The sequence below is a fragment of the Pipra filicauda genome, unplaced genomic scaffold, assembly GCF_003945595.2.
Source record: "Pipra filicauda isolate LSUMZ 115617 unplaced genomic scaffold, ASM394559v2 scaffold167_size3244652_pilon, whole genome shotgun sequence".
Taxonomy (NCBI): domain Eukaryota; kingdom Metazoa; phylum Chordata; class Aves; order Passeriformes; family Pipridae; genus Pipra; species Pipra filicauda.
Genome location: NW_024104184.1, coordinates 3,229,271 through 3,244,425, shown reverse-complemented (window position 1 = coordinate 3,244,425; position 15,155 = coordinate 3,229,271). Strand labels below are relative to the sequence as shown.

The 15,155-nt window shown below is 39.2% G+C and overlaps 1 protein-coding gene across 1 annotated transcript in view; it reads right to left on the bottom strand.

Annotated features, from left to right (window-relative positions):
- Positions 1-392: 392 nt before the first annotated feature.
- The window catches only part of RELN (reelin), a 236,001-nt gene continuing 221,238 nt past the window's right edge, over positions 393-15,155 (bottom strand). Inside the window, exons 31-40 of the mRNA XM_039379451.1 lie at positions 11,582-11,658; positions 9,818-9,976; positions 7,801-7,989; positions 7,301-7,574; positions 5,848-5,988; positions 5,579-5,756; positions 4,082-4,166; positions 2,319-2,501; positions 683-854; positions 393-600 (exon numbers count right to left, since the gene is read on the bottom strand). Coding sequence (XP_039235385.1) covers positions 408-600; positions 683-854; positions 2,319-2,501; positions 4,082-4,166; positions 5,579-5,756; positions 5,848-5,988; positions 7,301-7,574; positions 7,801-7,989; positions 9,818-9,976; positions 11,582-11,658 — 1,651 coding nt within the window. The 3' untranslated portion in view covers positions 393-407. The remainder of the gene's footprint in view (positions 601-682; positions 855-2,318; positions 2,502-4,081; positions 4,167-5,578; positions 5,757-5,847; positions 5,989-7,300; positions 7,575-7,800; positions 7,990-9,817; positions 9,977-11,581; positions 11,659-15,155) is intronic.

Here is a 15,155-nt window from a genome sequence, read left to right as displayed (position 1 = left end):
AGCAGCAAAAGCAAAGCAGAATCTTGTCTCTCTGAGAAAGCACAACAGTGCAGTTAAGCCAGCAAGTAGGGAAAATTATTTTCTACTGTCACAGATGAAGTTGTGGCTCTCCACTGGATGCTGTACTCTTATCAAACAGGCTGTGCAGTGACAATTTGGACCTCGATTATATTTTGCTCATCATTTTGCCTGCCAGTGCTGACTCTCCAGCTCATAGGACATGGACTTACTTTAATGCTATCGGTGCGAGTGTATAGGCATGGACAAAGTAGTAATTTAGGCAAGACAGTAGAAGAGTTTGAGGCAGAAATCTCCTGTGTATTAAAAACATCATGATACACCCAGATGAGGGAAAGTAATGTCCGAGCAACTACAGGGTAAGTTAGACAGGCTTCTCTACTTGGCAATCATAAGAGCTGGGCAAATACAACAGAGCAGAATGTGGAAGAGCAGAACTCATGAAACAAAAGGCAAAATAACTTTCTGAGGATGGGTACCTCAAATTGGATGATAGTATTTTCATTTACACTCAGGTCCCGTGTGGTAATGGAGTGCTCTCCAACTTCATTTGAAACAAATACCATAGCTGAATCTTCTTCCCTGTAAAAAAAGGAAAGGAATACTTCAGACTCAGTTTATTACACAGCCACTTCTTCCTTATGTATTGCCAAGAGATGCTTACGGAGCTCTTTTAGATGAATATGGGCAATAAAGCCCAATGTTTCCACCAGGATAGAAAAACCAGTTGTCCTCTTTAGGACCGAAGTCAAAGGTATCCAAAAGGATAATGGGATTCTTTAAGTTATTTCCATCAATAATGAGGTCATCAATAATCCATATTTCTTCTTTTTTGCCTACAAAAAAAAGAGAAATATTGCTATTAAGACATAACACTACTATTATTAGAGGGCAGAACAGCAGCCAGTATTTATGGATTATGTGGAGAAGAGGGTGCTAAAAGAGTGGCTTCACTATTTTGATTTTCCATTAAAATGGAAATGGAAGATAGAAAGTTTTCACTATTTTATGAAAATAGTCGCCATACTGCTCTGCAGTCTGGCCCTACAGAATTAACTTTTATTCCCTAAATTTTATGAAAGTCACAGCAAAACGAAGAGTGAAAAACTTGTGTTGAACAATTATCTTCTATTTAAATCACATTTACTTTGAAACTCTATCATCAATGTCTTCTTCAATTAAGAATCATCTAAATGGGCAGTTGCTGTAAAGCCCAAGCAGCCTGAGAGTGCAATTTCATTCTACAACTTTTCCTTGCACTCAGAAGCTTGTGTTTGCCTGGGAAGAGCTCTTTGGCAGAGAAGAAAACTCTGAGTGACCTTCTCTCCAATGGATTATGTATTCATACATGTTGGAAAATTGCTATTTTCAAATTGGAGCTGAAGGATTAGATTGACAGATCTTTTGTGTAACTTTTTTTCATCTATCTAAAAGTGTTTGAGTTGATCAGAGAAATTTGAAAGGTTTCTTTTTAATATAATTTCTACTTAGGGATAATGTCAGTAAGAAAAGTTCAGATAATTGTTTTAGGCTGGACACATCAGTAGAATGAACTGGAACTGGGTTGTCATGACCAGATTTAATTTTTTTTTTACTATTTTTTTTTTTTTTTTGTTAGAGGTGTGCAAGGAATTTGCCTGCATGGAATAAATTGTTGCTGTTTCACCAAGTCTAAATGATCCCTTAATGTCAGTTGCTGCTAAGAAATGTGCTCGGAGTAACTGAGAGCAGAGGAGAGCTTTCTTCAGTTGTCACATCTCCTGTAATCAGGAGGAATGAGCTGCATTCCTCTTGTGGTTTTCTAGTCCTTTACAATTTAATCAAAAGATTAACTGCTCAGTACATACTCTTTCTAAATGGGTTTTTAATGCCTAGTTAATTCTGAGTAAGGTAGGCCCAGTTTGCGTTTACACCTGGGACACTTCTGTGTAATTGGAGCATCCTAGTGGGGCCTCAGTGTAAATGAGAATCAGGTCCATTAAAAATAATGAGAGGAACCTGAGTTAAGTTAACTTTATTGGTGTTGCTTGATTGCCTACTCCCTCCAGGGCCAAAGCTGATAGTTTTCTGTGCACAATCAAGGGATATCAGGTTAAGGCACTTTCACTTTAAAGCATACAATAGCTTTGTAAGAACAGTAAACATAATCCCACGGTAATTTTAATTGAAGGAGTTCAAACACAAAAAATTATTAAAAACATGATTTAACAGTCTCTGTAACTCTTCAGTTCAAAAATCCCAGCCTGCTACAGATGCTGAGCTGTGCAAGTGTGGACCTGGATTCCCATTCTCTTCCTTACCGTTGTTGTAAGGTTGCCAGAGCCTGAACCGTGTCGCATTGTTTTGGGCTGCATAGGGCAGAGGAACGTTAATAAAGAGGACATCTGTAGTCTGTGTGAAGTAAAACTCATCTATCAGGTGCCAAGTGATGCCACCGTTGACAGAATATTGCAGCAGGATGGAATGAGACCTCTCGGGGGTGCCTGGAGCAGAGAGGACATGGATTTATGTTCACTAAAATCTGGTAAGTTAAAAAAATGCTTCTTCAAGTATAAATACAATTAGGTTCTTCTGACATCTATTACAAAGAGTGGTCTTCCTTTAGCAACAACTTAAGCTGTTGAGATGTTATACAGGCATTGCATATATACATCTTCCTGAGCTTTCCCTTGTTTGTCTGTCTGCAAAATGCTAATGAATTAGGACCTAAATTTACATTGTTGTTCATTATAAGTACCCATCATTTAATTACTTAGCTATCCCAGTGTTATAGTTTTTTAGATTAGAACAAACCAGCTCCTTCTACTACAGACATTTTCCAGTAATTCCATATTTATTTGCTTTTTTGCTCAGGTACGAGACATTATCATTACCATCTGTAGCACCCACAGATAAAGACATAGTCCTTATCCTCACAAATTTAGAGTCTTTGGCTCTAACTGCAAACACTGCTATAAGCATATTTGTGCCCAGAAATAATATAATTGATGGAAAACACTGAGGATCTTTATTAGCATGTTTTAACAACAACAAAGCAATATTCTGTGCTTTAAGCTGGGCCTAAATATCAGAGGAACTGACAGTAAAATTTGCATTTTCTAACTACCAGCTCCTCCTTTTTAACTTAGAGCTTTAAAGAATGAAAAAATAAAAGGCTCTTTACAGCCCTAGCTATTAACACATGCTAATTAGAGCCCAGTACTCACACTTGATGTGGTTACTGTACACAGGCTCAGCCCCCAGCATATATTTGGCCTATGCTTAACTTGCTGACCAGGAATATCAGTTCCAAGTGATGGTATCTCTGAGCTGAATTCTCACTCAGACAAATTTACACTCTCTGCTCCCTTCATGGTGTGGCACAGTGATGGCATGTCCCCAAAAACTCAATCTGAGGGCAGAAACTAGCAGAAGAAAAGGACTAAGAGACAGTTTCTTCATCCCTGACTCAGTGCACATCACCATGCAAGTTTCTCCCATGTTCTGTTCTGTTCTTAAATTAACCAAATTTGCTGAAACCAAAGTGCCTGATGCATTATTTTTTCATATTTTGGCAATGATCATGTATAGAAATATGTCTCTACCATGTCGCTCCTGACTTTGATGAAATTATTTTGCAAAGCCAGAGGCTTGGAGCAGGGTAAGACAGAGTCATTGGATTGAAAGTCCTTATACTAGAGAAACTATAAGTCCCCTAAGTAATTTATTGTAGGCACCATTTTATGACCTAAAAAACCAATAAATTAATTTTTTCCCCAACGTAGTGGAAAATCTCTAAAAAAATCTTGAGCTATTTTGTTTCGCTTCTGCTCAAAGACTGTACTAAGTGTGCTGTTTTTGACACCACCACAGTTTACTTTTTTCTTGGGAATGGCACAGGTGGCCATGCAGACTGGAAGCAAGGTAAGGATGATGCAAGATTTCAAACAAGTTCCCATATAATCGATCATAAACTGATGATCATGTACACTTAAGTTGAAAATGTAAATCCATATTCTTTCCTGTGATGCTACTATGTACTAGTAAAGCTAGAGAAGTGATGGGAAATCAACAGTGATCTTACCTTTGGCAATAAATTTAAATGAAAACTGGATGTACACGGTATTAGTGCAATCTAGATCTCTTGAAACAAGCATTCTCAGTCCTTCCTGCAAATAAAGAATATAAATGTGAATCTCAGTTCCCATTATTGGAGATTTTCTGCATCTTACTGTTGCTTGGATGTTGTCTGTTACTGACTGCTGGTGGCAGCAAGAGAGGTAGTTGTCTGTCCACACCTTCTCCCAGGCAGAAAATGAGGACAGTGATAGCCTTGGCAAAGTAAGCCACAGTAAAGGAAAGGGATAGACATGGATATGTGTCCCACCAGAGGCAAAGCCACATGATTAGGTACAGACATAGGTACAGCTCATTCGGTTTGTGCTCTGAACCACTGGGATGTGATCTGATCTGCAAGCACTGACTTAGGCATTAAGTCCAAGCTGCTACACTCATATTTTATGCAAATTGTGTAGCAGCCAAGCACCCTAATTTCCAGGCAGGAACACGTCTCTCTAGGAGTTCTTTACTGTGCCTCTAAAAATATTTTCTAAAAATATGCTTCTCTGGGGCAACCTCTTGGCTTAGAACAGTAAGGAAAGGGTGCAGACAAGAAACCTCAGAGGACCCCTAAGGTCCTGTCCATTTGTAGAGATGAGCTCAATGTTGTGTGGATTCTGAGGCCACACCCAGTCAGAGATCTGGCAAACTACCTCTCAGAGCCTCCCTCTTTCTCAGACCCATTCCCCCAGTGGAACTATCTGCAGGAACAACCAATCCAAATTTTAGACAATTCAAATCTTGTGATTTGGGATTTAAATAACCTAAAGACGTTGAACTGGAGTCAAGGTTTTGCAGACAAATATTTCTAAAGAATTGATTTATACACCCAACTTCGCTTTTTTTGGGGTACCTGAATTCACTGTATCAAATGAAGACTCATGTGTGAGCTTAAAATTTGTGTGCTTATGTGAACAAGTCTTTCTATTATGCATTTTGTTGAAGAACTGAGAAGTCCAGAAAATATATTTTCTGGCCTTTTAAAATCTGTAGTTAGCAAAGAAGTATTTAAAGGGCTAGTAAACATCAAAACTATAGAACTGAGTAAAATACAGGCTAACTACACAAACACAGACTGCAGTCCTGACTAATTTGTATTATTCAAAATACTAAAAAGCCGAACAGGAGATTTCAAGACGATTGTAATGTGTACCATATTTCCAAATAGTTCACTTCACCTCAGGAATCTTGGTGCAGAGATTTTCTTTGGTGGTTAAGGAGGAATTTATTCCACAAATGAAAGTACTACCCAACAAACAGATGAAACTCATTTGTATATAAAAAAGACAATTGTGACAAACATAGTACATGTTTAGGGCAGGAAAAGACAAGAAAAATGAAAATGTCAAATTCTAGCCTAAAGACTTTGACATAAACATATGTGGAAAACAATAAAAAAATTATTTTCTGTTTTTAACTCTACTGGGTTTTATTCATTTTTTCAGTGTAAGTAATCTCTGACCCCTTTGAAAATGAGAGCTGTTCCAGACTTGATGGTATCACCATTCAGGTTTCCCCTCTCAGCACCGTAGACTTCAGGCCAAAGGTCTGGATGCAAGTTACCATTGAAATCATCCTTCAGGACAGATGGCAAAGGAAGGACTGGGACACAGTATGGACCTCCAAAGCCTCTGTCACACCTAGCAACAAATCGGGAGGAAAAGGTGTTATCCATCCAGCCTAGATAAAACACTGCTTTCTACAAAGCAGGTTAAGCAGTTTTCTACTTACATGCAATGACCTGAATCACAGATGCCGTGACCTGAGCACATCCAGGGGCACCCTGTAGCCAGGACCACATTATCGATAGCCCAAGAATCCACACCAGAAGCATAGTTGTACTGAATCCATCTGAACCGTGTTCTGGGAGAGCTATTAAAAGCAGAGTAAATGTGTTTCAGGATTCAAAATTTCTCCTCCATGAAGTGCTAAATAATGAAGAAAATCCCATGGACTTTAGGAGAAGAAAAGCATATTAATAAGCATGGCCCCCTTATTTGGAAAAGATTCATATTCCAGTTGAAACTGGAAGTTTCAATTTCTCAGGTTAGTTTTTTAGGCAAAATTCCAGCACATTCTAAATGAAGGTGCCCAATATGATAATTGAGAAAGAACACTGCTGTGACTCTTGCTGATCAGCAAAGTGGTTGAGCAGAAATGAGTAGTTCCATTAGCATTTGACAGCTCCATGTGTGGCTAGCAGAGTGGAAACAATAAAATTGCTTCAGTAAAGTAAGAGGTAATGAAAGTTCATTTATACTAAATGTTGTGTAAAGAGAAAAACAATGGTTATATATGTTCATATATATATATAAGATTTATATATATATATATAAGAATGTATGAATATATATGTACAAACATGCATGTGCATAGACACTGCTGTGCTTGCTGACTGCCTTCATATCCCCAAAAGAGGAAAGTATTTTGGAAAAAAAAATATTAGGAAGATGATACATGGTCCTCAGGAGTGAACTATGGAATTAGAAACCAAGATGTGAACCCCAGTCCTGGTTCAATTATTGTATGCCCATTTTTACCACCGTATTTTCTGGGTGATGAAATTTGCAGAGGTAATGTGTAGGGTGCTTTGAAGAATTACAGATCTATTCAGAACAATGGTAAGCAATATCACCATCATCTGTTATCTCTACCCTAGAGGTTTTATTTAGAGAGATGTACGCCAGCATATCTGCCACATCCAATTATAACCATATGAAATCACAAGGAGGCAGGCAGAACACTCCACCCGGTCTAAAGGGTGAGGGTGGCATGTCCAGTAACATGTGTTTTGACTTGCTGAATATCATGACTAACATGCCTATATGTTGGATGACAACTTACGTAGAATGACAGAAAACAGTACTATGTGAAAGGATGGTTTGAGCTATTAATTCTTGCTTCTTATTTCATAAATGTTAGAAAAGTTGGTTTAGCATTCTTGTTCTTACTGTCATAGATTACAGGCAAGACTTAGGAATTCACTCATCAAAGTTGCTACTTCTTTAAGTTCACATTATAGCTTATGAAATATTTTGAAGTGAAATTTAAAATTCTGGTGGCGTGACAACACACATTTAAAAATTTAAAAGACATGCAGAACATTCCCAAGCTGAGGGATGTTTGCTCAGATTAGATCAGCAAAACCTTTGTCATGCTAAACAGCCAGAAGAGCAGTGCTCACTTGGTTGAGGGTGGGAGGTAGACAGTAACTCTCTTCCAGTTCTGGAATCTTTCTGAAGTGTAGATGGAGCTCTCAGTGTACTGCTGACAGCCAATTGTTGGAGGGACACACTCCTCTGTCACCAGGTGCCAGTCTCTCCCATTGTTTAAAGAATACTGCAGGTGAATGCTATGGGAATTGCTGTATGGCTTGCTGCAACCCATGCTCAGCTCAAACTGCAAGAAAGTGGAGGCTGATACATGGAAGTCCCAAGTCTCAGCATAACGAGGTTTTCCTAAGAAAAGAGAGATAAACAACAACAAATCAGTATCCCTTTAGTATATGCTTTCGGTACTGTCATTCAAATTTTTATCTTTATCTTCACCTTTTCTCAGCCTTCTCTTCCCTGCAGATTACTATATGCCTGAATTTGTCTATACCTCCCATCTTATAAAACTTGACCCATAAATAATTTATAAAATGCACTCTTACAAAATGTAGCAATGTTTGATGACACATACCAATGTTTTCACTGAACATCAGAGCTGTATCCATAGACAGGCAGTCAATGTCTACTTGACCTCCTTGTATTCTGTACCAGCTTGCTTGTAAATCCACAGTTCCATCGAATTTATCCTGGAAGCCAGTCTGAGAGCTGTCATTCATCCCTATAAGGACATCATCCAAAGCCCACTGAGCTGAATGCTTCCCTATGAAAACCAGAACAGACAGGTTAGTGGAGTCCCTGTAAGTTGTTTTTTTCTGCCCATATGCTGTGTTCACCCAGTGAGCAGTGCTCAGTCTATGTGACTAAGGACTAAACATGACTTAAACAAGACTAAAACATCACTCAAGGATGCATCTGGACTCAAGAGTATGTTTCTATTACAGATAAACACAGTATTTCCCTCTTCTTTTCTTTAGCTTCAGTGCCTTTTCCAACATACACTCTCCCTGTATTTGAATGAGACACTCCCTGAGCCCCTAGATTGGGGATTTTCATTTTACAGGTTACAACTTTCCTGCCATTCCCCATAGCTAAATTGGAAAGGCCTCTGTCTAGTTCCCAAAGTAGCTTTTGTATAAAAGAGAATAATACACAAAAGAAAATGCTGTAGGCTCTGGATATAGATAATATTTATAGAAGTGATGTTCTCCTTCCTGGAAACCTCTCTTCTCTTGCTTTCCAGCCTACAGGCATTTCACTTTCATAATCATCTCCAGCCCATTGCTTCAGCCCTTCATTTCAATTCACCTATTTACTCGAATGCTGAAAAAAACATTTTACTGAACAATCACTGCCTTCACAGGAGAGGAAGGAAAGCCTTCACAATAAATTGTGAGCTTGCAGGTATGGGCCAGGAGTTTTGTCTTGCCACTATGAGGAATGTGGGTCATTGCTGATAGGGCCACTGTGCACCAAGGTATGGCAGACAAAGGACAGTCCACAGAGGAAATAGCATTTGTAATAAGGAATGGTTGTCACCAGTAGATGCTGGTATGGAAGGTGATATTTCAACCTCCAGTTATAAACTCTCCCTTCTACTGGGAGCCACAGGGCTGCTATCAGGTGGTCTTAGAGCCATCACTCTCAGCAAGGACAGATGTCATCCAGGTGCTGCCAGGGCAAGTGGCCATGAGGAGGACACAGATAGGGAGCAGCAGGTCTGACATGGCACCACTCACCAGTGCAAATGATTATCACAGAATGATGGTCTGTGGTGCACCAGTTGCTGCTGAGCACTTTTTCACAAAGGAACTGGCTTCTTAACTAAATAACATCCCTCTTGCCATGTCTACTCTCTTACCTAGTGAGGGCAATTAAGTCCAGCACATACATTGTAAGAAAATGTATGAATAAAATCAGCCATCAAAATGATAAATAATACCTAAGAAGCTGCATACCATAATTACCTGAATGTAAGCTGTGTGCTTTGCTCCCCAGGGAATTGCTGTTAAAATGTACTCTGCTGTATTTCTGAATATCGCCTTATTTTTCCTGTAGGGATCCGAGAGATGCTGCCTTGTGCAAAGGCAAGACAATCAGGACACTTTCAATAGTGGTAATGTGCCCTCATGCAAGGTGGGAGCTCTCAAAGTGGCTTTAGAAATCAGTCAGTACTGGGGTTTTACTTTGAGCTGAGGATGTGGGAAGTGGCTGAGTGGGTTTTGCAGGTGCTGCAGAAGGCAGGGATGCTTCTGGGGAGAGGAGGGGGTCCTGTTTTGGAGTGGGAGATATTTTTTTTTTGAAATGTAATATTCTTTCCCCCTCCTCTCTGTTATCTCAGCATCTTTAGTTTAAACTTAGCTCCTAAACAATTTTACTCTTAAGCCCACTCTTCAGCTTGGTGCTCTAAATGAGAATCACGCCTGCAGTGTGACTCAGGAAAGCCTAAATTTGCTCTTATGGCACCCAACCATTCAAAATATTGTATTTTTGGTAAGCTGAGGTTTCTGCAGAACATGTTCATATTGAGTAGCATTGGCATGTGAGTTGTGTAAAGCTGTTTAATGAATTTTTAGGATGGTCTTGCTTACCATGTTGTGGCTGCCACCAGCGGAAAGCAGTGGCAGGGGTTTTGGCCTCCCGAGGTAAGTCTATTGAAATAATCTGAGGTTCCAGGTATGACATGAAGTCCAGCTCTCTCAGCAAATGCCAGGTGATCCCATTGTCATTTGTGTATTGAACAACAAGCCCTATATTTAAAAATAAAACAAGAAGTTAGTCTCACTGTACAGAGCAAAGCTGGGGGCAATTCACCCTGTACTCAGAAACTGCCAACCCCCATCCAGTGCATGCCTTTTGACATCTCTCAGAACCACAGAATACACTGAGTTGGAAGGGACCCACAAGGATCGTCAAGTCCAGCTCCTGGCCTCACACAGGACCATCCCCAAAAGTCACACCATGTGCCTGACAGTATCATCCGAATGCTTCTTGAACTCTGTCAGGCTTGGTGCTGTGACCACTATCCTGGAGAGCTTGTTCCAGTGCCCAACCACCCTCTGGGTGAAGAACTTCTTTCTAAAATCCAGTCTATCTCCCCTATCCTTTTGGCATCTTCTGGTCCAGGAGCATTTTGTGGACAAAGTCTTACTGCAAAGGTGACATGGGTCACCAGCTGCCACACATTATCTTGCCTGTCTTCACCAAAATCAAAGGATCAAATCTTTTACAGTCTCAGTTGAAATGAATGATTGTACCACAGCAACGATAGGAATAATGTTACTTTTTTGTACAGTCAGTATTTATTTCATGTTGGGTATCCTTGAAGTTTGTGTGGGACACTAAGTTGTAATTCTGATAGCTGAACTCACAGTATGGGTAGCTCACAATTCCCATACTATGTATACAAGCTCACAGCATCCTTGGAAGTTAATTAGAATATTTAGACAATTTAAGATAGTCTTTCCATCATACACACAGTATGACAAATACTAGGACATAACAGAATTTTGAAGTCACTTATGAGCTCGTCAAAGGGGATAACACAAGAAAGAAACACCTATGTATACTACTTCTCTGAAAACTCTTTTATACTGGAGTATGTTCAAGGATAATGGACTACTTTTTTGGGTCTTATACTGGTGCAAATGAGAGGAGAATCAAACCCTCCATGTAATCTACACTACAAGATGACAGCTTTTCTCAGTGAGTCAGTGTCAATGTAAATGCCAAATATCAGGAAACGGTCCACCGATGTTAAGTGATTTACCCTGAGAGGAAAAATAAGTTTTCTCATCTACCAGATGTCTGGTCTGTCTTCATGCAACTAAACCACTTTACATGGTGAATCTGCTCCCAAAACTCTGCTGATCCCTCCCAAACACAATATCATGCCTCCCACCCCAGTAACTTTTAGCATGTGAGTAAAATAGGAGAGGAGGCATCAAGGAGAAATGAATTTATTCAGACTAAATAAATTTTCAGCTGCAGCTTTATAATTTCGCATTTTGGGCAAATTGTGCATAAGCTTGGTTTGGAAGGAAATTTTTTATTAGACCCACTGGTGTAGTTGAGAAACTGAACAAGTTTCAGGCACACAACTCTTCTTCATGGCAGAAATGGAGGTTGCCCACTTTATCCCAAACTTGGATTTCATTCCTTTTATTTCAGACCTGAAGAAAGTTCTGGCTACTTGTAAATTTTCCTATTTTCCAATACTATAAAGTAGTCTAATAGAAGTTATTACACCTTGTCTTGCAAACAATCTTTTTGATTTTTTTAGAGGCATCAAAAGGCAAAAATTCTGCAGAAGATGCAAAATACAAGAAGCTTATTATAAAGAAGTGAGGTTTTACCTTCATTCCTAGCTCTTGGTCTGTTGCAGGAGTTACCAACAGTCTTGCTTCCAATTTGTACATAAAATTGAACTAGTCTGTTAAAAAAAACAGTATAAAGAAGTGTAATTATCTTCTGACAGCACAAGATCAGTCAAGATAATTTCCCTCTCTTAACTAATGTGGCGTTATTGGTTAGGTCATTATTTCAGGCTCATTGATAAGGTAATGTTCTCAGAGAAATCAAACATGGCTGTGGTAAACAGTGGAGAACCCAAACCAGAAGAAAGTAATGTGGTTTATTAATACTGTACCTAATAAATGAATTTTTGGAGTGAGTAGCAGAATTTAGCAGTTCTGTCTCTCACAAAATGTGCAAAATCTCCAAAGCAGGCAAAGCTGCTCCTTACATCAGATCTTACCTTGGTTTCTTGTAACTGGAAATTAGATAAAGCTTAGCTATAGCATTAGAGTTCTAATAAAAAACTAAAAATAAAAACTAAAGCACCAATCTTTTTTTGATCCTTAAATTCTTGATGTAAACAATTTTTAGTGAAATGAGCTCATTGAACATTTTGTGGACCCTTTGATTTTGAATCTATACATTTTGATTTCATTGAATATCCTCTAGTTCTCACATTGTGAAATGGCAAAAAAAGTGTTCCTGATCTGCTTTTCTTGCAACTTGCCCCTGTAGTCAGTGCTTTTATCACTTCCCTACCTTCTCTTATTCCTTTCTACTGCAAACCATGGCAACCTTTTCATCTGTGTCTCTGCACGAATGTTTTTCCACATCCTCCGTTTTTGCAAAACTGCTTTCTGCAAGCCTTCTAAAGCCACAAACCCCTTTGAGACAGCCTGGCTGGTTTTGACAAAACTCTGGATTGGCCTGGAACATCCACATTTAGCTATATCTGAACTAATAATTATCCCATCTTTGTGCTCCAAAATATTGTTAATTTTTTTTTTCCAATCTGCAGTGATGCCCTCGTATTCTTGCTGAGCTGGTATTTTTTAATTGTGACTCTGTGGTTTCAGAGTAGTTTACATTTCCTGTTAGATGCGCACTGTCGTGCTATGTAGCAGCAATTAATTTCAATTAATGTCCTGCTGCTCGCTCACCAAATTTCACTGCATGTCTCAGACATTCATCTGAGTCTTATTGGGGCATAACTAACATAAAGAGCATTGAGATGACTGGGAATGCCATCACCCCCTCATCTACACCTTCTTCACAGGTTGTGTGCATTGCACACCCAAAACAGCACCTGAGCAGAGCACAGAAACTGGACTCAACCCCACAACGAGCTTTTGCATGCTGCAAGTTGGCAATGCCATTCTCCTCCTTGTTTCCCAGCCAGTTTTTAAATTAGGATGTTGAGAAACCAGGCTTCATTAATCCTATTGCCTGTAGATAACTTCTTTATTTAAAATACTACTTTTGAGGTGAATTTGTGTCTCTGTGTGAAGAAACAAGGTTTGATTTACCACTCAAATAACTCCCCACAAGGATAATTCTTTTTGCTTTAGGAAATTTGGTCCTAATTTTTGCAGTGACTTTGGTAAAAGCACAGACCAGCCAGGACTACAGCCAGAGTCAGTACGATGCAGACAGGACTCCAATTTCCCGCATCCTCTGCTACATACACAGTATCACGATGCTCTTCTGATTCTAAACCCAACCACATTTCAGTTCTGTTATCAAAATATGTATCTCCTATCTGAGATGCTTTGTATATCCACAGGGACTAGGACAAGCCTGAATATCCTCATCAATCTCATTTCTAACATAACCCCATAGATACCTCAAAAATCGTCAGGCTCATAGTACTACATCATTTAGCCAGGTAGGTCCTGTTTGTTTGCTGCAGCTCTGTTGTCTGAGACAGTATTAAGGCAATAAAACATCAGACAGAAGTTTCTGAGGTGAAAAGATTTACAGTCCTGTGATAAAATTGTCTTTTATGCTTGTCAAAAATAAAGATCATTACAAAGCAAAAACAAAGGACAAAAAAACCCCTTTCTGCAGAAGGTGATTCACCCCATCTGATCCATAAGTGTCTGACCCAGAACATCCCTGAGGTGGTTGTACAGTCATTAGCAACAGAGTCTGTAAAGTGGACAGGAGCCAAGACAGCTAACAAGCCAGATGTCACCACTTGGAAAAAATATATATTCCATGGTTTTTATCTAGCTGCCAGGTAGACACTGTGTGCAAATGCTCCTACTGAACAGATAGCGAAGTGTGTCATAAGGGACAGGACATCAAAATGGGAGGCAGTAGCTCATCAGCAACCAAAATTCATCCATGGATCAGATTGTCAGTTGACAGAGAAGGATAGAAATACTGCCAGCGAAATTGTGCCTTTGGCGTATTGGGCCATACAATAGGGAAGGGATGGAGGGGGTTTCTGAAGTGTAAGGCAAAAAAAATGATCTGGGGGAAATGAATTTTGACACAGCTCTCTTAGTGCTATGGGACACTCTTGATATCTGGGAAAAAAAAAAAGTGTAGTCAATCATATAAAGGAAAAAGGAGACACATAGGACAAACAAGGCTATGATTATGATATCACTTAATGTATATACTAAAAATTGAGTGGTTTTTTATGATCATTGGCTTCAGGGCACAAGCTTTAGTTTTAATACTCTTAGTGTGACATCTGAGTTTGGGAGTGTCCTGTTGGGCTGCTTCCCTGAGCAGCACAACACACCTTAGGCTGGCAAATCTCAACCCTCTGGAGCAGAGTGAACCAGGAACACTGAGCCCCACTGGACTCTGCTCTGCTGGGAAGAGAACAGTGAATGGGAAAAGGGTCTTTGTACTTGAAAAAAAGAAGAAAAATTATTTACATTCCTTACATAAAGTTTACCCTTTACATTCAAAAAGCTGTAACTGCAGCAAGATGATGGGGAACATGCATAGGTAGATCTGCAGCAACTGCAGAATGAAAATAAAACTTTAGTGTCTTGCAATATTTTTCCATTTTTCAATCAGGTTCTTCCATGGCTGATTTAACAAAACAAGATCTTAAAAGGTCTGGGAAAACACTATTAACCTGAAAAATAAGCAGCTTAAAAATCTACTGCAGGAGTCTCAGCCTTCCTATTCACAACCCTCAATCCACATATCTAACAGTATGTCTTTCAAGGCATATTTTCCTGCTGTTTACCCAGTCACCAAAACCTCCCAACCAAAAAGCCCTTGCAAAAATAAAAGATAACTGTGCAGGGGCTAAGATGACCCCTAATAAGATAGCTGAATTCTATGCAAGGCATTATTGAATGCAAAAAGTAATACCAAAATGGGAAAGAGTGCTTCCCTCTAATCTCCTCTTTCAAGTGATATTAATTTTAGCTTCAATAATGAAAAAAAAAATTCTAGGCTGAGGAATTATTTTCTTTTTACAGGATGGGTCTTTCAGTTAACCCCTCACACCCTCACAAACTTAGTCTGCCTTTACTTCTAGTAAAAAAAGACCCAGTTTATGTTACAGTTGGAATCAAACATTAAAGTGGCATGCATCTGTTCAAAGCAAGATGTCTGAAGCTGAATGTCTACATTATACATGGCCAACATAGATTGCCTTATAAT